The sequence below is a fragment of the Leptosomus discolor genome, chromosome 15 (assembly GCF_034619465.1).
Source record: "Leptosomus discolor isolate bLepDis1 chromosome 15, bLepDis1.hap2, whole genome shotgun sequence".
Classification (NCBI taxonomy): Eukaryota; Metazoa; Chordata; class Aves; order Leptosomiformes; family Leptosomidae; genus Leptosomus; species Leptosomus discolor.
In genome coordinates this window covers 13,510,090-13,534,083 of record NC_141405.1, presented here as the reverse complement: position 1 = coordinate 13,534,083, position 23,994 = coordinate 13,510,090, and the positions used below count along the sequence as shown (strand labels likewise).

At 47.8% G+C, this 23,994-nt stretch overlaps 2 protein-coding genes across 10 annotated transcripts in view; one reads left to right on the top strand and one right to left on the bottom strand.

Moving 5' to 3' along the window:
• The first annotated feature begins 314 nt into the window (after positions 1 to 314).
• On the top strand, positions 315 to 941 carry LOC104342459 (GTP-binding protein Rhes). Its single transcript, XM_009946073.2, has one exon. It carries the CDS (start codon positions 315 to 317, stop codon positions 939 to 941), a length of 627 nt encoding a protein of 208 aa, XP_009944375.1.
• Positions 942 to 16,208: 15,267 nt separating this feature from the next.
• Positions 16,209 to 23,994, bottom strand: part of TNRC6C (trinucleotide repeat containing adaptor 6C) — a 40,315-nt gene continuing 32,529 nt past the window's right edge. For all 9 annotated transcript variants that reach the window (XM_086473881.1, XM_009961898.2, XM_086473882.1 and 6 more), the window contains 4 exons: positions 22,518 to 22,712; positions 21,075 to 21,145; positions 20,192 to 20,331; positions 16,209 to 16,593 (listed from right to left, as the gene is read on the bottom strand). In XM_086473881.1, the coding sequence (XP_086330007.1) occupies positions 16,233 to 16,593; positions 20,192 to 20,331; positions 21,075 to 21,145; positions 22,518 to 22,712 (767 nt within the window). In that variant the 3' untranslated portion in view covers positions 16,209 to 16,232. The remainder of the gene's footprint in view (positions 16,594 to 20,191; positions 20,332 to 21,074; positions 21,146 to 22,517; positions 22,713 to 23,994) is intronic.

Here is a 23,994-nt window from a genome sequence, read left to right as displayed (position 1 = left end):
TGCGGATTGGCCCGGAGCACCCGGCTCTCCTCCCTCCCTGCCCTCCCTCCTTCAGCACCCTCAACCCACAGAGATTGGACAGTCTGATGCCACATGGCAGAGAGGACCCAGGATAAAAGATGAGCTGGACTTGGGGACTGTAGCGGCCGCGGCAGAACCGTCGGGAGAAGTTTGCAGGGAGGTGGCACCAAACTTCCCTGGCTGCGCTATACAGGAGGACAGGCGGACGGGCGGACGCCGGGGCCGCGGCCACCCAGGGACACCTGTGGGGTGAGCGCCAGCTGCGGAGCATCCTGTCCCCTCTGCGCCCAGCCATGTCCCTGGTGGTGAAGGAGAAGAACCACGTGCGGTTGGTCTTCTTGGGCGCTGCCGGCGTGGGCAAGACAGCCCTCATCCGCCGCTTCCTGATGGACACCTTCGAGCCCAAGCACCGGCGCACAGTGGAGGAGCTGCACAGCAAGGAGTACGAGGTGAGCGGGGCCACGGTCAAGGTGGAAATCCTGGACACCAGCGGCAGCTACTCGTTCCCGGCCATGAGGAAGCTCTCGATCCAGAACAGCGATGCCTTCGCCCTGGTCTACGCTGTAGATGACGCCGAGTCCTTTGAGAGTGTCAAGAGCTTGCGGGAGGAGATTCTGGAGGTGAAGGAGGACAAGTTCCCTCCCATCGTGGTGGTCGGCAACAAGGCAGAGAGCGGTGGCGAGCGGCAGGTGCCGGTGGAGGATGCCCTGTCGCTGGTGGAGCTGGACTGGAACAGTCGCTTCGTGGAGACGTCGGCCAAGGACAATGAGAACGTCCTGGAGGTCTTCAGGGAGCTGCTGCAGCAAGCCAACCTGCCCAGCCGGCTCAGCCCGGCGCTCTGCAAGAGAAGGGAGACGTTGCCCAAGGAGCAGGCGCTGAGGCCTCCCATGAACAAGACCAACAGCTGCTCAGTGTGCTGAGGCGGGCGCCCGGGGCTGGGAGGAAGGCGCCGGCAGCAGCACCACCATCTGGAAACTCAGGTGGGCTGGGTGGGGAGAGGCGCTGCCTCGGCCAAAACCAACCCTGCTGCCTCCCACCCCTTCCCTCCTCTTCCCCACCCAGCCCACCGGGAGTTGGCGGTGACAAGGAGGAGGGACTTGGAAGGGACGCTGGGTGCTGGAAGGGCGCGGGGAGAGGGTGAGCTCCCAAAAAGGCAGGAGGGGTACCTGGGAAACCGCCGTCGGTCGGTCAGCCAGCGCGTCGCAGCTGCGCCGCGGTGAGCTGGCAGGCAGGCAGGCAGCTCCTCAGGTGCTAGGAAAGGCAGACGAACACCAGGTCTGTGGCTGCATGCCTGAGAAGGCAGAGGTGGGCACCTGCGCAGCTGCATCACACCCACCGGTGCCGCTCTCCCGTCTCTCGGTCGGGTCCCGTGTCACCTACGCCCCAAGCACTTGCACGTACAACCTCCTGGCGCGGCTACCAGACCACGATAGACCCAGTGTCCAAAGTAGTTTTGATTTTGTACCTTGGCGTAGAGCACGTGACAGAGAAGTCAATGCATCTCTTCGGTTTTCTCTTTTCTCTTTTTGGTTTGTTGGTTTTTTTTTTTTTAAGTATACCAAATAAACACGTTGTTGCAAAGTGGAGCTGGAAAACGTCTGGGTTTCTTTCTCCTGTATTTCAAATGCTGCAGTGCCCGAGATTAGTGTTTTATGCCCGGACCCCTTGTCACTGCGTTTGCTTTCCCTCCTTCATGCTCCATCCTTATCTGGAGTGCCCTGACACTGGAGGAGCCTCCCCAGCTCTGCAGCCTCCCCTGGCAATGTCAGGACACTTGGTGTTATGATTTTCCTGATAGTTTAACCACCAAAACTTTTACCAAGCATGAGTAACTAAAAATAAAACGTCTCTACTCATATTCAAGTACAGAAAAGAACAACGGCCATTAAAAGACAGCTGATGCACTGAAATAAAAACCATGAACACATTAAAAGGAGAGAATAGAAGGAGTGGGAGAAGAGCACAGAAGGGCAGTATTTACTGTGCTTTAGCATGCACTGCACTGATTTACTCTCCCCTTGCACGGTTCATCCTTTCTGTAACGAGCATTTAACCTGCTCAGCAGCTGCACAAACACAATAAATACAGATATTAAAGCCTGGTGGATTAAAGCATCGTCCACCCTGGTCCAGGCCCAAGGCAGCTGGGCAAGGGGCCCCCAAATTGCTGTCAGCAACCCAGCCCTACAGCCTGCTGTGCCCCTGCCCAGCCCAGACGGGCAGGCTGACGCAGGATCGCACCCAGTGATCCCAGCCCCTTCCCGACCTGGGCAGAGGAGGAGAAGGGGCTGGCTGTGGGCAACCCTCGCTGGAGCACCCCGCTGCCACGTCCCCTGCGGGCACCGGTGCAACAACAGTAACCTCTGGGCAGGCAAAACCCTCCTCTTGGAGCCTGGTGCAGGACGAGGCCGGGGGGCAGGCAGCACGGGGGGGGCAGGCAAGGTGCGGCGGGACCCGCTGCTGCCGCCCGGGTGGGTCGGGTTGCCCCCACCGCTCTTCGGTTGCCCCCACCACTCTCCGGTTGCCCTCACCGCTCTCCGGTTGCCCTCACCGCTCTCCGGCTCGCAGGCACGTACCTCGTGCTGCCACCGCGATGCTCCTCACCCAGCACCTCGGGGACACACGGAGCAGCTCGGGGCAGAGCCCCTTCCTGGGGAAAACAGGGCTCCTGCCTGGAGGGAAGGAAATACAAAGCAAGTTCACTTTCGGCAGCAGACCCAACCTGGTGGCCCCCTGCCCGCAGCGGGGATGGGCATGACGGGGGCAGCCACAGGCGATGCTGCACCTCGGCTGTACCCACCACCTGGTCCACCCCGCCACAGCCAGGGGGGGACAGGGCTGTCCCTGCTAGCGCTGCCCACGCTTGTCCCTGCCCAGGGGTACCCTGGCTGTGGTGGGGCACCAGCCGGTTGGTGCAGTGGGTCCTGCCTCAATGACCCGACCTCTCGCGAATTAGCCAGCCCTGCGGGAGTTTCACAGCTCGCAGAGAGGTGGGGGGGTTTTTTTGTTTGTCTGGTTCAGAGCAGGGTTCTGCCACAATCAGGAGCACCAAGCTTTTTTGGTTACAGCATCATCCTAAAAGCAGAAGAAAACCTCTTTGCAACGTAAAGTTAGGAAGTTGGGAGGAGCAAGGCTGCCTGCTGGCCCCCTCCTGCACAGCACACCCTGTGTTTTGATCCATGATAGGGGACTGGAAACAGCTTATGTCTTGGGGTGTCCCAGCGGCCACCCCAAGCTCAGGCTGGTGGAGCTCCCCCCCAAGCCACCATGAGGAGAGGCTCCCCCGTGCCCCACCACTGGCTTCCCTGGACCCCCACTCCCAGCCAGCCCCAGCCCAAGACCTGCAAGGCACAGAGATGCTGACCTAGATGCTGGAGCTGCAACAGATGCAGAGACCAAGACGCTGGAGCTGCTGAAGATGCAGAAACTGAGATGCTGGAGGTGCAGAAGATGCAGAAAAGGAGATGCTGGAGTTGTAGAGACCTTCTCGAAAGGCCCACCTCCAGGTGCCCCAGTAGTACTGGGCTCCAGCAATGAGTGGAGCCATTGGAGGAGCTCACCCAGCAGCACATGCCACCCGCCCAATGCCTGGCTGCGTTATACAGCCCCCTCCCGCCAGCTCCCGGCCCTGCCAGCGGGCGGGGTCCCCACCCGGGCCGCCCGCAGCCCCGCTCCACCCGGCCGTGCAGGGCAGGGGGCTCGGGGGCGGTGGGCAGGGATGCTGTTGGGCTGGAGGGCAGCGCTCCCCACCCCTTCTGCCCCTCACCTGCAAACCCCCTCTCTGGGGCATTGCGGGTTTGGGGTGGTTTTTTTTTTTGCAACACTCACATGAAATCCTGTCGCACGGGGTGGCTCAGCCGGGGTTACAAACAGCTGCCTCGCCTGGACGCTGGGGTTCGGGAGGTTTGGGCACGCAGGGACGTGGTATGGAAGCTGGGGTTTGCAAGCGTTTGCCATGCAGGGACTCTGGCAGGACGAAAGCCTTTCCACCGTCTTCTCCCCATGGCTCTGCGCAGGCTGCAGGGCAAGGGAGAGCAGGCAGGAGCCTCAGCCCGTGCCCACCTGCAGAAAGGTTGCAGAATACCTGTGGTCTCAAAATGCAAACACAGCAGCGTGGCAAGAGCCCCTGGTGCCTGGCCCAGAGGAGCGATCGGACACAGCGACGTCCCCCGAGGCGGTGTGAGCCCTACCCCAGGTTCTGCCTGTGCACGCACCGGCGTGCTGGGGCTCGAGCGGTGCTCGTCTGGCGACAGCGGGGCCAGAAGTGACCCCACTGCAAACAGGCTGGGTGAGGTTAAAAATAGGCAGGTCGTACGTCTCGTGGCCTGAGATGCGTGTGCGCAACCTGTGTTCAGCCTCTGTTTTAGCAGAAAAACGCAGCTCAGGGCACTCCTTAGGGTGGTAAAGCCCTACGGAGGGCTAGCGCTGGCTTGGTACCGACGGGTGCGGCTGTACAATGGGATGTGGTGAAGAACTAAACACCTGCAGGTCATTTTCTTTCAACAAGTGGTATCAGGTGAAACGGCTTTTCTTTCCCAGGCACGGCTCGGCTCGCAGCTACTGAACACGGCCTGTCCGCAGCGTGGGGCGGCAGGCGAGCGCAGACGGAGCGTGTGACAGAGCGAGCCGTGCGCGGGGAGGCTGGCTAGAGCTGTCCCTGCAAACACCCCGCAGGCACACGTGTAATGAGAGGAGCAAGATTTGCCCTTGCTCCTGCTTCCCCTCCCAGGAGGAGAGGGCAGGTGGGGCAGATGCTTTGTGCCTGGGCTTTGGGGAAAGCCTGGGGAGAGCAGGATCCATCCAAACATCCATCCTGGTCCCCCCCCACCTCCGGTGGCTCAGCTCTGTCCCGAAGCTGTCGGTTGTCCCCAGCAGAGCTGTGGGGACAGAGGAGTTAACTGTAACCCTGGGCACTTACAGCCTGGGACACTTGGGGTCAGGGGAACAGCAGATGAAGGGGCTCTGGCCTCCAGAGCAGCTGCTCAAAGCCCTCCGTTGTGCAGGAGATCCAGCATGTAGAGGGGAGGATGCCAGTGGCTGTGGCCTGGGGGCAATCAGGGCCTGCTGGGGTGGGGGGGGGGGGGCTGAGGGGCTGTAACCTCCATTAGTTGTGTGCTGCAAAATGCTGCGACAGCCCGGGGCTCAGGATCAGGGAAAAGTCTCCGTCCCCAGCAAGCCACGCACAGGCACTACAGCGCTGTCCCTGGGATGGCATCCCAGGCAGCAGCAGTGCTCACTCTCCCAACCCCATCTCTAGGACTGGAGAGGTTTCATGGCACTGGTCCTCTTACTTAATTAGCTGTGGTTTAAGTCTGAGTTGGTTTTTATGGGTTTTTTTTCATGAGCCCTGGTACCGAGGAAGGAAGATGTTCTACTGGGCATGACAGCGGGACAAGGACACGGGGGTCCCTGCCTCTGTGGGGTGGCCGTGGGCAAGTCACTCTCCCTTCACAAGGCTGCTCTGTAAATCACAGAAGCAGTGAGGTCTGTGCCAGGACACACACCACTTCTCAGTGCTGCCCTGGCTGGTGCTGACGGCTCTGGTGCTGCTTGTCTACAAAAAAACGTCGCAGTGAACTTGACCCATTCACGTGCAGAACCAAGAGCGCTCTTTCCATCCCCAAAATATCAGGAAGATCCTGAACGTCCTTCCATCACAGCTCTTTTCTTTCCCTTCCCCCAGTTGGACCACTTTATCCAGACTCGCCTCCAGAGCAGATGCCAGCCCTGTCCCCGCGCTCACCCACGTCACCCCCAGAGAAGAGCTCCGTGTGATCCCTCCTGTTCTGTTCCACATCATGTAGCACATCCCATCAAACGGCTGCGAGATGCTCCCGCTTAATTTGTGTACACAAACAATCAGGGAGAATCAAGATGCCGCCTGCGAGAGCTGCACACCAGTGACAGCCGCGCTGGCCCACAGCGGCGGGGGGGGGGCATCAGCTGCGAGACCGAGATGTGCCTAATAGGTGCTGGCTGCTGCAGTTTGCTCAGGTTGTGATTGATGTAAAGCTGTGGCACAAACACTTGAACCAAGGACATTGAACGAGAAAGCAAAACATTTTAAAACAAAAAGCAGCACTTACTCATTGAGGACATAATTAGCTGTATTTGTCTCCAGGGCCTTTCGCTGAGTGAGGCTCAGCACCGGGGGAAACAAGCCGACGTGCTAAGTGCTCTGGAAAGAGCAAACCTGCTGCCCTCGCATCACATGAGCCCATGAACCCCATCAGGGCTCTCCCAGCCTGTCCCGCAGCGGGGCTGGGATCCAGCAGGAACACCCTCAGCAGCACCTTCCCACGGTTTTCAGTCTAACAAACGCGTATAGAGGCACCGGCTTCCCTCGCTCACCTCCGGCTCGCCCTACGCGGGCGATGAAGCCATTCTCCGCAGCGCAGCCCCTCGCACACGCCGCTCGCGCCATCGGCTTGCACGCTCCACGGCGCAGGTGCCTGCAGAGCCTCTTGCACCGGCACGTCACACGAACTTAATCTGAAATCGCTTCTGAGCAAGGAACTTTTTAAAATAGGGGGGTCGATTCAAGCCGCTTTTGGGAGGAGAGCCTGCCCTCACACGCCGGTGTCACCCGCGGTGCTGCTCCGGGGGCACACCCCGAGGGACGGCCACAACACGGGGCACACAGGTGCTGCAGCAGCCCCGGAGAAGGCAAGGCCCGGGGAGGCCTGGCGAGCCCTAGCAAGGCCCGGCGAGGTCTATCGAGGCCCGGGGAAGCCTATTGAGGCCCGGGGAAGCCCATCGAGGCCCGGGGAGGCCTAGCAAGGCCCGGCGAGGTCTATCGAGGCCCGGGGAAGCCTATCCAGGCCCGGCGAGGTCTATCGAAGCCCGGGGAAGCCCATCGAGGCCCGGCGAGGTCTATCGAGGCCCGGGGAGGCCCATCGAGGCCCGGGTCGGCCTATCGAGGCCCGGGCACGCCCCGCGGCCCGGGTCGGAGCGGGCCCCGGACGCCTGGAGCCGGGGCCCGGGGCTGCTCCTCCCCGCCCGGTGCGTGCTCAGAGCAAAGCCCTGCCACCATCTCGTGGGGGAAACTGGGAATTACAGCCGAGGACATTTTGTACCGGGCAAGGGCTTTCCTCCCATTTCCTGCCGCGGGGAAGGCCGGAACGTTTGAAAGGCGGTTTGAGGCGGCCGCCGCGTTTGTGACGAGATGGGAAGGGCAGAGAGGGGGCGAGCATCGCTCCTGCTGCTCTCGGGGCTGCCCGAGCAGGGCGCTCTGTTTTGAGCTGGTGCACAACAGGCACACGGGTATGGGGGCAGGACCAGCTAATACTTGTTTTGATGGCTGTCCGGGTGACTGAGAAGTGCTCCTACAAACGGTTCTGAAAAGAGGACTCGCCTGGGTTTTAGGCAGGGTGTGCAGCTTTTTCTGAGAAGAGACCTCAGTATATGAGAGAAAAACGTTAGTCTGCCACACTTGGAAAGCACACAGTTGGTCAGCATATATATTACTCTTTCCATGAACTCTCTGGGGTGCCCAGTGCTCACTTGCACCGGGGTAACCACCGAGCCGCCCTGCGGAACGTGCAGGTCCGACACAGATTTCTTTTCCAGATAGAACAGATTGCAAGAGCTCAGGGATCTGCACGCCACAGGACTTGAAGCATTTGCAAAGAGGATTTACAGTTCTTTGCCTGTTAATTGGCAGCTCAACTGACAGGGGACAAGCGTGCAGAACTCGGCTTGGTACAAAGGCTTTTCAAATTCAAAAGCTTCCATTCAGAAGCCTAAACTAGTCCATAAACACCCGAGTTTGTGCCCTGCTTCTTTCCAATGCCGAGTATCCAGCCTTGAGGAAAGACAATGTAAGCTCCTGAATGCTCGTACCTTAATAAAACAGCGCTGCTTGTCCAGACAGGCAAAAGAGAGGAAAAGTGGGGTTTGTTCTTCTGACACAAAGTCGTGCCACATGCGGTGGGCTGGCAGTGCCTCTCCCCGCCGGGCCTCGGAAAGGCAGACCGGCTTCTGGTGCGGAAGGAGCTGGGCAGAGGCTGGCTGCTCTGGCTAAGGGAGGGTCAGCAGCATCTCCAAAAAAGCAGGAATCTCCACTCTACGCAGTGTCTTCCCAGCTTTTCTTTACAGCTCTGCTCATCCCTGTTAAGGCTCTGGCCTTAATCACAGGGCAGCAAAATCCAGCGTTGCCTGTGCTGCTAGAAGCCCCGATGTCCCTCGTGTTACAACCTTGTAACCAGCAGGGAGAAGCTGAGAAGCGATTTCCTTGTTTTGCAGACCACGAACTTCTGGTCTCTGCCATGATGTGCAGTAAAAGACTGGGTAAATCCTCTAACTTGGTATTTCTTCTCTCTTGGGTCCCATATGGACAGAAGTCAGACACACAACTGAAGCCTCTGTGGTCCTACCAGGGACTATGAAAACAGCGAAGCGTTTTTAAGAACACAACAGTCATTTGTGCCAGGCAGCATACTGCAACCTAAATGCTGTGTATCAATAAGAACACTTAAGAATAACCCCATTTGGAAAATGTGGTATTTGGCCTCCTAGCCTTGTTGAAGGTGGAAAAGGAGACTTCTTCAACCATTTCGCTCTAGGCTCGCTTCAGAAAAGTTTTCCTTTCTTCTCAGCTAGAGATGGTGCCCACAGTGGTAAATCTCCAATGTCTTAGAATACCTGGATTGTATAAAACAGATTAAAAAAATCAGTGTTTGAGCTATAAGGTGATAAAGATCACGATCTTTGCTCAGAGGTGTCTGTACCAAATGCAATCTCTCACCTACGTATCAGATCCCATTATTTTTTGGTGCTTCCTCTTCCCTTCCCTCTTCCTCCTGCTCCCCCATCTAGGTACAAAAGCAAAACTTACTTGCTTACACTGTGTCTTAAATTTTCTATTAGTGTTTAGTGCTTCGTGCTTCATCTCCACTAAATGATGAAACAAATAATGTTCTGCTGCAGACAAAGTATTAAGCTTTATTCTGCATCAACCCGTTTTAGTCTCTTAATGGTCTGTGTGTGAAAGCAACACCAAGGGGTGCCCGAGGCCCCGTGCTGGGCTGGAGCCACTGGTTTGCTTCTCTGGTCCCGAGCGCTCAGCTTCCCTTCTCACAGCTGTTTCAGAAAAGCCCCAGGAAAAGGGATTTTTCAAAGATGCTGGAGCACCCGGGGCCGGGGGTTGGAATAAATTTGAAACTGCTTCCAGCTACACCCAGCCAGGTTATTGTGCAATCTGTAACTCACAGACCAACAGGCAGCAAACGCTTATGAAGCAGTTCAGGGAGACAGCGCCAGAAGAGGCAGTAACCACGCCGACAGGCAAGAAGTAACGATGTGAGAACAACCCAGGGTGTTGAACGTAGCTTTAGAACCACCTTACGACAGGCTCATTTTTACCTGTTGATGCTATAAAGAAAACTGTCACTAAGCCACAGCTATCAGGGAAACCCTTTTTTAAAAAATTTGAGCGTTTCTAGTTATTTCAGGAATGAAACTCGCCTACAAATCAACTACTTCCCTCCACGCTTCCTTCTAGCCCTGTCCCTGGGCTCCCCGCCCTCCTCACCAGCTTGCCTTTTCACCTGCTGCCTCCTACCTCCGACGCCGCACACTTCGTCACGTTGGGACAGTGCAGCTCTCCCCACCCTGATTTTTGGAAACCGTTCAGCAATAAAAGCGTCGGGAGCGATCAGAGCTATTTGCCAATTGCCGTTCTTCCTACAGCCGTCCTTGGGAACGTGTGAGCACCCCAGAAAAGAGAGAGGTAAAGGTTGCTTAGCTGTGGGAGCTAATGTTTGCCCTCTCTCATATATCGCAGAGATTTTATGCTTGTGCTCAATCTCCCACTGAGAACAGGTATTATATTTCTAAGTATATAAATATATATATATACACACACACACACACACTATATATACCTATATGTTTCACCCTGGTAGGGCTTGCAATTTGTTACCTGCAGAATAATTATCTCCTCTGCCTTTATCAGAAGTTTCCTGCCATCTGTAGGGCGATAAGGGTTGGGAAGGAGATGGGCGAAGGCCAGAAAGAGGCAGAAAAAGTGGGTCCCCCTTAGAATCAGATGAAATAATGAAGAATCTGATTTTTCCTGCTCCTGTGGGGTACAGCCAGTTAACAGCCAGTTGTAAACCATGAATGCTGAGCCAAAACAAGGGAGACCTACTGCAAAAATGGAGCGTCTGTCCCTTTCCAACACCGTCTGTAAACAGGTGTTTAGTCTGTTTGACTGCATTTTTTTTCAGTATAAATTAAGGGGGCAAAGGATCCAGGAGATGAAACTACAGAGAAACTACAGAATATAGATTCTGTATTTCTACACAAAATATAGAAATCTGGCACAGTTATGAATGTTATCAAGTCTGCTCCGCTGAACAAAATGAACATTTAAAACAACAGACTACTGAGCTAACCCAGGCCAGACCACAGGCAGCTAGCGGGGAGACTTCTCACCAAATCAGCAGCCTCACAGCCAGTTCAAGGCAAGTCACCTTTACTAATAATAATATTTATTGAAAGCAAAGCAATCTTCCAGCTTATTGTGTTTGATAACATTTTAATAACCCTGAAATCATGACTGCACTGGGACCACGTTTTCATCAGAGAAAAATTTACAAGCAACTCGTTTCCAATGCATCTGACAGTAAAAAACAAACACGGGGGGCACACACAGGACAAGGTGTCATATTCATTTCTAATGAAACATTTTCATTAGAGAGGAGGGTGGGAGCGCGAGGGATTTAAATGGTCAACTTGACTGTCTTTGCACAGGCTGGATTGGCCGTTAGAGGGTGGAGTCTGGCAACTTGCAGCAAGCAATCGTTAACCTGAGAGATTGGGTGTATCCGCTGGAGGAAGACACCTAGACCCCACTAGAACATGGGCACGTTAGTAGTCCGTCCTCCCTCAGGAAAGCTACAATGTGGATGAAGGTGCCTCTCCCAAATTCCAAGAGCACACACGTGTATTACTGGAAGAGACCCCTCGGGAAGGAGGGGGAATGTGAGAGGACAAAGGTTGGGCTGCTCCCGTAGACGGTAAGGTTTCACGGGTACGTTACTGCCTTCGAAGCAACGCAAGGACCTGGGTGAAAGAGTCCAAGAGACCTGCAGGGAGCTAAAATCGTCCTGGGCGGTCCGTGGACGGGCCCATGGTCTCCTTCGAATTCCCACTAAAGAGAACATTGTGAATCACAGACATTTGCAGACATTTACGGAGCTGTCGTTTACCTTGGGGTGTGGCGGGGAACGCGGGGAACGCCAGGCATCCGTACAGTTTACATACAGAGTTCGTTTGAGCTCGATATCCGATTTTTCAGAACTCCCCTTCCCTGAAACTGGCTACGCAGGACTTGAGCAGAGATTGTACATTCAGCATCAATACAGCGGTACAGTTAGTACACCTGTCATTCGTACAACGCGTGAACTCTAACAGACATTTAGCAGCAGTTCATATACAACATCAGGAGATGATCCTACAGGTCACCATGGCAATCTTTGATCTGGTATCACAGGAATGCTCCACGCTATAGCTGCCCGTAACCCAAATCCTAAAGGGTTTTTCAATTCCATTTCCAGACTCTTCCAACTCCAATAATTCTTAACATATACAGATATCCATATACATTTTTTAATTAAAATGCTCCTTCACATACACAATCATATATTGAATTATCAAGAACAAGAATATACTTCCAGAGCAGAACAGCAAAACGATCTGCTCTGCCAGTGCCACCCACAAACTAGACAAGTAACTAAGAAGAAGTTTGACAGTTTCAGACCACTTAGGAAAGAGAAATTCTCTTGGCCTAAAGACAGGGGAGCCATGCAGTGAAAGTGCAATGGAGGATACAGTAAATGCAATATACAGAAAAACACAAATTGTTAACAATGTTTTCTTGCAGAGAATCTGGAGCCATAAGGAGAATCCTTATCATCAGGAGTTATCTTTACAATCTCAGAAACATCGGATAGCATTAAAGCAGAAAAGAGTACGACACTCAAAATAAAAAGCTACAAAAAGAGATATGACACTGAAGAGTCATGAAAAGAGCTACACGAACACTAAAAGATCGATTTTGGCCAAAAGCTATATTTCCTTTAACATACCAGGGTGGATATTGAATTTTAAGAGTGCCTCTGTTTTACAAAAAGCCATCTCTGCCAACCTTATGGAAGACAAAAGCTCTTGTCAGCTAAAACATCTGCCTCCGTAATGGACTCTGATGTCTAGGCAAACGAAACCCAGGGACACTGAAGCTGAAAGCCCTCCTTGCTAAGGAAAAAAAAAAACCAAACAAAACCCAAACCAAACAAAAAGCCAAGGAAGGAAAAGAGAAGGCAATTAACTCTCTTCAAAGAGTTTCAATCCAAACACCTGGAAGAGAAAAAAAAAAAGGGGAGGGAAGCAGTTCACAGTAAAAAACAACCGTGGCAGCAGCTGTGCAACTTGGGGCAGGATCAGTAAAAAATTAGCAGAACAGGCTTCGGACTGGATGCTTTAGCTATTTAGACAACAGAAATTACCCCCCGATCTAGATTTGGGGATTTTAAATTGTCTATCTGCCAGCAAACAGCAAACTTCCAAGAGTTGCTCGGGTTCCCCCCGCCCCATGGGTCTTTTATTAAAGGTGGAGTTGATGGCAGAGCAGCCGCTGATCCCAGCGACAGCAAAGACGGGCTACAGCCGCGGTGCGAGTAGAGTGGTTCAGGGCTGTGAACTGCTTATGGATCCAGTTCTTCACATTCGTATTTTCCTTCTCAAAGGACTTGGTGGAATGAGTTCTGCTGTACGAACTCGTAACCACGGGAGACCTGGGGCCAGACCTGCTGTAAATCACACTCTCCGAGCGGCACTATGAGGAGAAGAACTGGTTTGATGGAGGCGGGAGGAGGACGTCAGCTAGGCTTTAGACAAGGGAGATGGAGCAAGTCTGGGCGCTCCACGAACCTTCTGCAATTCACCTCCTATGCCTAATGTCAGCCACTGTAAAGATCTTCCTTAATTTCAAAACCTGAAAACACTTTGGTGTTCCTACTTTATTGTATCTACGGGCTATTTGCCCATCTCAGAAAACAGCAGAGCTGGCCTTTGAGAGCCAGAGACATCCAGGTCCAGGAAATGGGCGATGGAATGGGAGAGCCAGGGAGGAGCCTTCAGCCTCGCACTAGTCAAAGTGTTAACAGTTCATCTACTCTATTACTAAAGGCAGGAATAAATGAGAAAAACAGAATTCTAACAAAAAAATGATTACTGCTTTTGATGCACCATGCTCTCGGATGCGATATGCAAAGGGCTCACGGTACAAGCTCATGAGAATGTCACCACCAACAAGCACAGATCCAAAGTGTGTGACTACACTTACAGGAGTGATTTGCCTGGCCGTACACTTAATTCTCATTAATATTGAAAGACTTAAAACTTCTTCCATGAAACACCTTAACAGATTTAACAATATACTCTTTTAGTATCCCCTGCATGAAAGAAAAATACACATTATTTGAACAGCCAAGAAAAAACTGCAATTTATTAAGTTTCAAAGAATCTTCGTACTCTTGAAAGCAACTTTCGGTGCATGTTCTTTAACAATCACATTCTATGAGGAGAATAAACATTAAAAGCCACAATTGTTTGTTTGTTTTTTTAATCTCAGAGTTACAGACATCTTTAATCCAAAAGGAAAGGCAAAAAAAAAAAAAAAAAGCCCCAAAACAAAACCCCACCCCCCAACCCTTAAACAGAAATTTTCATTCCCAATTTTAAAGTATCGGGAGTTTTTCTACAACTCAATGCTAAACTTCAGCATGGAAAATTGTATGTAAACACGCACATACACACATACTTTATATAAATGTGTGTGTGTATATATATATAAAATATATATGTAGGAGGCGTGTAATGGCAATGAGATGCAGTTACTCTGAGGAAAGGTTATTCAGCTAAATACACTACTAAAACTTGAGGAAAAAAAACAAGTCTTGAACCCAGTTTGTGCATAGTTCATGATCCTCTATAAAACCAGCTTTTGTTAATTTGCAATCTTGCAGGACCCTTTAAATCTGATAAAACCATTAAAAAGCTAATCTTCCCCATCCCCCCATCCCCACCCCCCCCACCCCCAAAAAAAGTAATGCACAAGTTTCCTGATCCAAGCAGGCAGGGAGCACAATGTTCATATAATTTTTAAAACATACGTGAAGTGTATGTTATTCCATTGTCTTTCTTCCTTTCAAAACAATCAAAAACATTGATCTTTTTTTAAACATAAAGCGATTTTTTAATATATAAAGCACTCTTCAAACATCTATTTCTTTTGAGTCCATTATTTGGTAAATATGTAACTGCTACACATTAGATTAGGTATTTTCTTCTTTCTTACTGTCTTTTTTTTATTTTATTTTGTTTTTTAATAATATCTTCAGTGCTAGGAGTTGGGTTTTAAAAATACATGAAATGGTGTGGAGTTGCTCCTCGGGAAACCCGGCTTTCCTGAGACATCTTCCACCATGTGCAAGATAGTGATCACAAAGTTTTCGCCACTTCGACGAAGAGGAGGAAAACAACAACAAAAATAGTACACAGCAATGGCCAAAGAAAAGAATAATACAACAACACTGTTCAATCCCAGAGCTCTGAAGTAGCATATCTTCATTCTGAAAATAGTTTTCTTTACGATGGAAGTCTTTTTTTTTTTTTTCCTTTTTTTTTTTTTAATTCCTTTTTTATTTTAAAGTTTGAAGGAGAAAAAAAGGTCTGTAAACAGGTGGGAGCCAAAACTCCTGGCTCCTCCAAAAGCAGTCAAAACCTATGTCCAAGTGCTTGTTTCTGTTCCTGCTTGCAAGGGAACTATCAACTCTTTACAATTATCTATGGCCACAGTTCAACAAGAGTATTTTTTTTTTTAAACTTTATATTCCAAATGGAAAAATGGTGCAATACTCCGGTAATAATTTTCTTGCATTAGTCCACAATAAAAAGCCGCTAAAGGTAGATATACATATTATTCTCCAGAGATACACACTGTAACTTTTAAAATGCGATAAGAGTCCTTGAGTAAACATTTACACGTGAATTGTCGCCGGCCCCTTCTATCAGTTTCTTTCTTTTTTTTTTTTTTTCTTTTTTTCTTTTCTTTTTAACATTACAGGATTAGCTACAAGAAGGGCTGCGGACACTCAGTGCAAAGTTAGAAGCTAATAACAATTAAAACATTTGACCAATGAGCAAATAAAAAGCATATACTGAATAAAAGGAAAAAATTCACACTTTTAGTTAAACCACACATGGGCACACACATACACACACACATACACGCACACACACGTACATCTGTTCCAACAAAAACATATAGTCAGAACTTTAAAAAAAATTCTTAGAGCCTGTTTTTTGTGTACTGATGCTGACCTGGAAGTGTAATAATTAGACTTAGAAAGTGTTCACATTTTGTTATTGGCCTGCTGGATTCAAGTATTTGCATGTTGATATGTTTTGTTTGTTTGTTTTTGTGGTTTTTTTGTGGGGTTTTTTTTTGTTTGTTTTTTACTTTTTATATTTTTGGGATTAAAAAAAAAAATGACATGAAAAAGTAATGAAACAAGGGTAATGTGCATAGGCAGATCCATGGGAGTAGTGGACACAGAGATACCCCAGCCCTGCCCTCCCTCCCCCCCCCGCTCAACCTGTACAGTCAACAGTCACCATTCAGAGTCATCACTTTTCTGTACCAATGGTAAATATCACACTTCACCCTTTCTGATTACTGGGTCCGCCTCGGGTAATGTGCATAATAGTCACAGGCTCATTTTAAATAGGCTTTCATTTCCCCCCTTCCCACCCCCCCCCCCCCCCCCAGTTGATAAAATAACCCTTTCCAGCCCAAATTCTGAAAAGTGCCCTTCATGATAGACCTATTCTAAGCAGCTTTTATACTTTGTTTTGAAAATCACCATACAAACATAAAAAGACAACATAAAACAAAAAGCCATGAAAAAAACCAAAACCTGTCATTAGCATGTGACACTGACCAAAAGTAGCCCATACTGTTCCACGAACAGTTCACAAGGACTTCTGCAGTTTCGTATTCGATACTGGACAGAGGTACTGAACAGGGCTGCCAGTCTGATCTGTTAAAGCTGGATTCTTCATCAAGCCCGGGACTGGAAAGGGTTAAGATTTTTATTTTTCCTTTAGTGCTGATGATTGTTATTTCCATTTTGTTTCTCTTGTTTCCTAGATGGACTCCCCACTGAGAAGATCACCCGGAAGAAGAGTATTCAAAGGTGTCGGGCTTCCGATAACTCTGCCGTCGTCGGCGCTCGGGGGTCCCCAAAGGCTGCTGGAGTACTGAGGCACCCCGCCCCACAGCAGGTCGCTGCTCCCCTTGCCCCCCAGGCAGGGAGTGTTCCAGTGCCCGGCGTCGTTGCGCACCAAGCCGTGCGAGCTGCTGGAGGAGCCCAGGCGGGTCTGGTTGGTTCCAGTGTTGGACTGCCAGCTGGAGGTGGGCGGCAGCGGCTGGCCTTGTGCTAAGAAGCGGTTGACTTCTTCCTCACCAGCAAACTCGGCCAGGATGGTAGTGTTTCCCAGGACACACCTGAGGACACAAACAAACGGTGCAACGACATGAAACGAGGGGTGCGAAGGGCCCTGCTGGAAATACCCGAGATGGACATCAATCCACGTCCCCCCCAGCTGAATTCGAGGTGAGGAGTTACGCCATGTCCGCTCGCTTTTAGCCACTCCAGTCTCTTACGCAAAGACTTCCCCGTCCTATTTCCTATTTACCTTTCTGCACCCACAGGCACAAAGGCTTACGGGGGAGACCAGCTCGTTTAACTCACAGGCATCACGGGAGGTTGTGCTCTTTCGGCATAAAGATACAAGCGTACCAGCAGCATTATCAGTAACAAATGATGCCAATAATTACAAAGTCGTTATAATACATTTTCAAAAACTGTTCTCTTCACATTAATTTGTCATCGAAGAATATATTCTAGTGTTTAAATCCTGCCGATTCAATCTGCTGTGTATTTTAAAATCAACTAACCAGGAAAAGAAGGTGCTCGCTCTCTTTCTTTTTAAAATCTGCCAGATATATTTGCGGAATAAAATTCAGACACCTTGTACCTCAGGATGCCTACAGCCATCACACTCGATGGTAACTTTTTAGTTACAACAAAGGCTGCAACGCTGCTTCTAAGTCTGTGCTCAAGCACCTGACAGCACTGCCTCCCTTCTCCACTTCTACTTTCGCATAAATACGGTACCTTTATTATTTCTGAGCACGGGGAGTGGGACCTGTAATAATTCCAACACTTTGCTTTACCAGAAAGATACAAAATGTAGATCTAAATGCACCATGTAATGCAGCACGCATGCTCCAGACCATGAGGTGTGTAATTCCTCCTCCTTTTTAAAATACTCTCAGAAGACTCAGAGACTCGGAATGAGTAGAGAATCCTTTTTTCACGTGTAACGAACAAGTATGCTTTCATACCTTTAAAGGTCTTATCCCATGACAATGTTTAACATGAACTCTTCCATGTGCAGTTCAACTCCTCTGCAGCTAATGCCTATTCCTGCTTTTATTTAAAGATAAACTTGAAACCCACTGGCTGTGTTAGGAACACATTTCCAACATCAGCACTCTGAAAATTCATTTGAACTTCAATGCAACTCACTGCTTATCCTACAAACTCGAAGGTTTTGTCTTCCCCCCCAACCCGTTTCCTGAAACCTCACCTTTCTTTAACAGTATGTTTAAAATTAATTTCCTTTGCATGTCTGACAAGGATAACTGCATGACTAATGCAACGGATGAAGAATTCTTCCAAGAACTTAGCTTTCACCTTCTTCTAGAATTTATTCTGCAACCTAAGAACTTTTAAAGAAGGGAAGATATTTATTTATCTGTCACTGTCTGCCTAAACCTCCATTACTTCAGTCTCACCATTGCATGGCAGGTAACTCTGAACACACACCTTAACAACTGTGCTTCTGCTGGAACACAAATGTGTTTATAATGGCTATCCCCCCTCACCGCCTGACCGCAGCCTCTGGTTTGGGAGCCATCAACAAGCCGGGTTGGTACAAGTGCTCCTTGCTTAAAATCACACCTTAAGAATTTCCACCTTTCCTAAATATGTAAGTGAAGAGATCCAAATGCAGTCTTTGTAAACTATGTGTTCTTCATAAAGCTTTAAATTAATTTTAAGAAGTATTAATCACTGATGCTCCCAATTTATATAGCAAAAACCCCACACACCAGAGATGGAGACTGTGAGCAAGCTATTCTTGTATCAAATCACAGAATCATTTAGGTTGGAAAAGACCCTTAAGATCAGAGTCCAACCATTAACCCAGCACTGCCAAGTCCACCACTACACCACGTCCCTAACCACCACACCACGTCCCTAACCACCACATCAACACGTCTTTTAAATACCTCCAGGGATGGTGACCCCACCACCTCCCTGGGCAGCCTGTGCCAACGTTTGACCACTCTTTCAGTAAAGAAATTCTTCCTAATGTCCAACCTGAACCTCCCCTGGCACAACTTGAGGCCATTTCCTCTTGTCCCATCACTTGTTACTTGGGAGAAGAGACCAATCCCCACCTCACCACAGCCTCCTCTCAGGTAGCTGTAGAGAGCAACAAGGTCTCCCCTCAGCCTCCTCTTCTCCAGGGTGAACAACCCCAGTGCCCACAGCTGCTCCTCACAGACCTGTTCTCCAGACCCCTCACCAGCTTTGTTGCCCTTCTCTGGACATGCTCCAGCACCTCAGTGTCTCTCTTGCAGCGAGGGGCCCAAAACCGCACCCAGCATTCGAGGTGCAGCCTCACAGTGCTGAGTGCAGGGGCACCGTCACCTCCCTGCTCCTGCTGGCCACACTATTTCTGGTACAAGATGGGATCTGAGACTGTTGGCTCGGTGATACATTTTCCAGTGATCAGCTCCACGTAAACATCTATCTGAAACAGACAGTGGCTGGTATCTCTTGGAACTCTGATACTGTCCTGTTGGCTTCCACAAATCCCATTGTATTCTACCGTTGTCACTCTGCCAGCAAACCAAACATATATATAGCTCAGCCCTTGTCATTCAGAAAGATCTGTCCCATCCTGGCCAGCAACGTAACTATAGTTATGCCACGACCTACCAAAAAACCTCAGTTTAAATGGAGGCCTTCCAGATCACCGACAGGACATTGCCATGTACATATTTAAACTAGCTCTTCTCTTTAAACTCACATATTAATTTTGCCTTTGGCATTATTTCTGATGCCCACATCTAAAGTGATGTAACTCAGATGAGTCCATTTTTCGTCTCCAATTGTTCTGAATGCTGCTTCATAATATATAATTATGGAATAGTCAACAGTTTTTAAAGCAACATGGTCATTAATATTATTATTACTACAATTTCTGTTAATTGGGTTTGTAAGAGGAAAGCAGTTGCAACTATACATATGGAGTAACCATTGCTCCTAAGCATAGGGAAGGTAATCAGGCCAGCAGTACAGCTAGTTACAAACAACGTTTCCACTATGATCAATATTTTTCATTATACTCATGCTATAACCTGTTGATAAAGAAAATTCCTTTCCAACTCTAAGCACTTAAGTATTCTGTTGAAACATCAGTCTCTATATTCTTAATCCTCCCTAATGTCACTGATTTTATCACTCAAACTCTCCAGCTCTTGTGCAGCATGCCAATTAGTCCCATGGATTTTAAAACACCTAAAAAGTCTCTTGTCACACACTTCTTTCAGTTTCTTTTGTAACTTCTTCTTTTATAAAAGGTGACTGCCATGAACACATTCTTTATTCATCCTCATTTTGTCCTTTCTGTTGCTCTCTAAAGCTGAACCCTTGTCTCATGCTCTCTCTGAGCTTCCTTTGGAATTCTTATCACATCTCACAAATTCTTTGCAGCCTTGTAGGTGACCAATCCTTACTGAGCACATTATTAATGGTGAATATCTATTATCAAGTTTTGTAATGACCACTTGTTCAGTCATAGACGAGTATCTTGCCCCCAGGTTTTTTTTCTCTCTCTAATTAGGTAATTTCAAAAATCAGATTAAACTAACCTGTGATCAGTTCAGAGTCCCTAGCAAACAAATGCCTAAGAAAATAGTTTGAGATAAACCTGGCTTCACAACAAAGGAAACGAGAGCAGAAACGTACATATGCAGAGACTTTTGGGCCTTGGCTGCTTCTTCCTTGGAACTGTATCGGACCACAGCATTCCCTTGCGTCAGGTTCAAGTGGAATGTTATTAGAGGGCCGTGTTGCAAACACAGTGTCCGCAGTGTGGAACCATCAATCTGGTAAGAGGGAAGGGGGGAAAGGTTATCTGTATTTTTGTGATTTTACCTCAAATGCTCATTCATGAAACACGTTTTAAAAGCTGAAGAGTAAGTACAGGTGAAAGAAATAAAAAGCTTTTCTTCCGTAAGAGCAATTTAATTACAGACTTTTCACTGTCTTCATCGAGTGAGACGTCCTGTCTTTTGAAGACTTCCCTTCAGTCCAGTGCACAAAATTTCCCAGTTTAGGTGATACGAATTATATTTATCATCAGAAGTCCACAGAAGTGCGGAAGTCAGTCAAAGAAAAACCACATTCTTCATAAATATAACTAAACCTTCCCCAAGATTTAACTTAGAGGTCTACATGCAAGGCTTTGTGGGTTATGTTCTTCCTTGCTCATGACACTACATGGAGGACTAGAGGATTTGACAGGCTTAGGAGAACCACCAAAAGAAATCCCATAGGACAAGCAGATTTTTACATCTCTATCTGCTTTAAAACATCCTTCACCTCCAAATGTACGCATAGGTAAGTGGTGCACACCGAATGACTAATTACAGCCTGAAAAGTTTGTATGTGATTTGACAGCACTTTGAAAACTTAACAAATTCCCTGGAGAAGACAGACACTTGTCATAAATGCAGAGTAATTACTTTCCCTCCAAATGAACCGAACGACCAAAGTTGATAAATGTTGTTCTTATCTCTTAAACGTGCCAAGTCTCTTTTCGGAACTAGTTATGTACAGTTCTCGTTACCTGGGGTGTGAGGTTTCGAAGAACCAGCCAGCTGCTTGTTCTCCCTGAGCTGTCAGTACTCCATGCAGAACCTGCAATACAAATGCCACAACAGAACATTTTATCACGGTGTGGAGTCCATTACAAGAACAACAGTTATCTGGAATCACAACATACTACCAAGCGTTACTGCTACCGAAAACAAACCCTACAGCAGTTTCCTCACATCTTGATTTACTGTCGTCTTTGCAATGAAAGGCTGCTGAATGAAAACCTGCTTTTGATACATTTTAAAGATCCGTGGCACTTTTCACATTCCCACAATAACTATTAGAAAACTAGCGGATGCAGGTGTGACACTGCGACAAACTGTATCTTCAGGTTACGGCAGAATTAATGTGGAAGACGCATTTTAAAAGCAATTCAGATGTCCAAGCTCAGATTGCTGCTTGCTATTAAAGATTTTTATAGCACTGCAGCATTCTGCTATCTTGCCAGTGATAGATTAATGTATATGACTTACTCGAAACATATTTCTGCACTGACAATGTTCTGATTAAAGATACAAGGACGTAACCAACAAAACCTGCTTTTCCGACTTCAGCCTGGTGTTTTACAATGAGAAACTGCACAAGCTTGATATTTATGAGTGGCATTTGAGAAACTGCAGTTCTTCTGTAGTCATATGCGTGACCACACTCAGGCTCCAGACAGAGTCCTGGCATCAGCAATATCTGCCCACCAGGTGGGGTTTTGGTGAAGAAAACAGATGCAAAATAAATGGCAAGAAGAGGGAAGAATGTTTAATTCTCAACGTAGTGAGAGCAGAGTAATAAAATAATCAGCTTTATAAAATAGGTGTAATACTTTTGAAGCTGACATTACTTCACAAACAAACAAGATATGTGTATATAAATTTATATAGCCAGATCCATGATTGCTCATATTTGTATTTAAGCAAAACACCATCCAAAAAAAGAGCCTGCATGAAAAAATTAAGACATTCCCTGAGGGCCCTGCAATGCCATCAGGTCCTAAACGTTTCACACGCGTGCTCTGAACGTGTGCTCCATATTAAATTCCATGGGCTGATTTGCTCGTCTTGAAGCCTCGTAGGCAGTCACGGATCATACCACAAAACAAGAAACATGTTTAAAAGGTATTTTTAGAAATTAAGGAAATGGAATAAAATCCTAGTTGGAGTGAAATTATTTGGCAATTCCTATGTAAAATTACTAAGATGATCACCTGAAAGGCAACAGCTTCACGTACAACTTATCCTAGCTAAGATAAACAGACACGAGCTTCAGCCCCAAACCAGAAACACTCTACTTGCATCACACCTCCAGTTTCTGGAGGCTGATACACAGCTATTGGGTGCCTTGTTATCCTAACACAGACTAAAAGGAAACAATTACAAAGAGAAGGCGCTGTGGTGCTGTAAAACACAGAAGTCAAGAGTACCAGAGGAGTAAGAGCTGGTCCAGCCCAGGGGACTGGCACCCCACGTAGATGATGGCTTGGTGTTTGTTAAGCCTGGAGGTGGTCTCGTAGGAGCAGTAGTGTTTCTGGGTACCTTCCATAGTTCATGGGATAGAGAGGCTTGTGTGTGAGAGATTGGGCCAGAGGACCACGTCGACTTGATGTCTGACAATTTACCTGCAATAGAAAAAACAAATACATTTGTGGATTTTTAGTCAGCAGCAACTGTTAAACCAAGTAGGATGGGTAATCATCAAGCTTCTGCATTGACTAGATTCTCAGTGCTTTTCAGGAGAGAAAAGAACAGCATTCTGCACCACCCAGTGATACAAATCCTATATCCTTTGAACCTACTCACACTAGTATTTACATTTTTGAAGAATTTTCTATGTAATGAATCTCACAACACCTGCTACATATACAGTTCCCTTTTTAAAATCTCCTACTATTTTGCTTTCTTATAGAAGATGATACATAAAAAAACCCCAGAAAATGGACAAATACAAGTATTTGAAATCTAATTTAATCAAAATTATCAGGAAACACTTCCAAGATTCTCTGTCAAAGGTTTAATAGAACTTAACCACTTCTTACACAACCCATTTTATCTAATGTAAAGTAACCAGTATACCCATATGTTCTTCTGATATATTATTAAAATTCCAAAGATCAAAGACCAACAAAAACTGTATTTCTGAATATTCAAAGTAACAGACAGTCTTTTTTCCAAGTGTCTTTGAGAAAAATGAAGTCTTCAGAAGATTACACCGTATCACAACCTGTCACACTTTGTAACTTCTTACTGTTCACTTTGTTATTTCCCTAATCAGTTTTTAATCTATCTTACTATTGTTCCTGCCAAATCAGAGTTTTATGAAAATAATACAAAAAGCAAGAATAACAAATACAGTTTAGCATCCAGAGGCAGACAAAATTGATTCAAATGACGGGTACCAAAACAAAACCCTTTATTCACCCTTAGACTTACGCACCCCTGCCTTTCCTCCTTGTACCAACATATGTGGTGAAATTAAGAGTCCACCTTCCTTGTCACAGCACAGTCCCACAGTTACCAACATTTGCAGCATGTGTTTGACTGGAATGTACTGAAATGGTCACATTACTGCATTTTCTGTCAGAGCAAATGATATTGTGATTATGCCGCCTCAATGCTTTGAGGTTGATTGCAGATAGTAAGAAAATACTTGATCTGACAAAGTCCAAGATCCAAAAATCTTGTGAATTTTTTTAAAACCAGATTTGAACTGTCGGATTAAGCTTATACTGAAACAGTGCTTTGCATCAGGCAGCCATTGAGGGTTTTTTATTAGTCCTAACGCCAAATCGACTAGTTGCCAAATCACAGCCTCAGTTACATATACACACACTCCCCAAAATGCCTCTATTTATCTGTATCATTTAACTCAATGATTTTATACTTAATCATAACAATTTAAGC

What these genes read in the sequence shown, in the direction of transcription:
- LOC104342459 (XM_009946073.2), top strand. Translation starts at nt 315, where the DNA reads ATGTCCCTGGTGGTGAAGGAGAAGAACCACGTGCGGTTGGTCTTCTTG.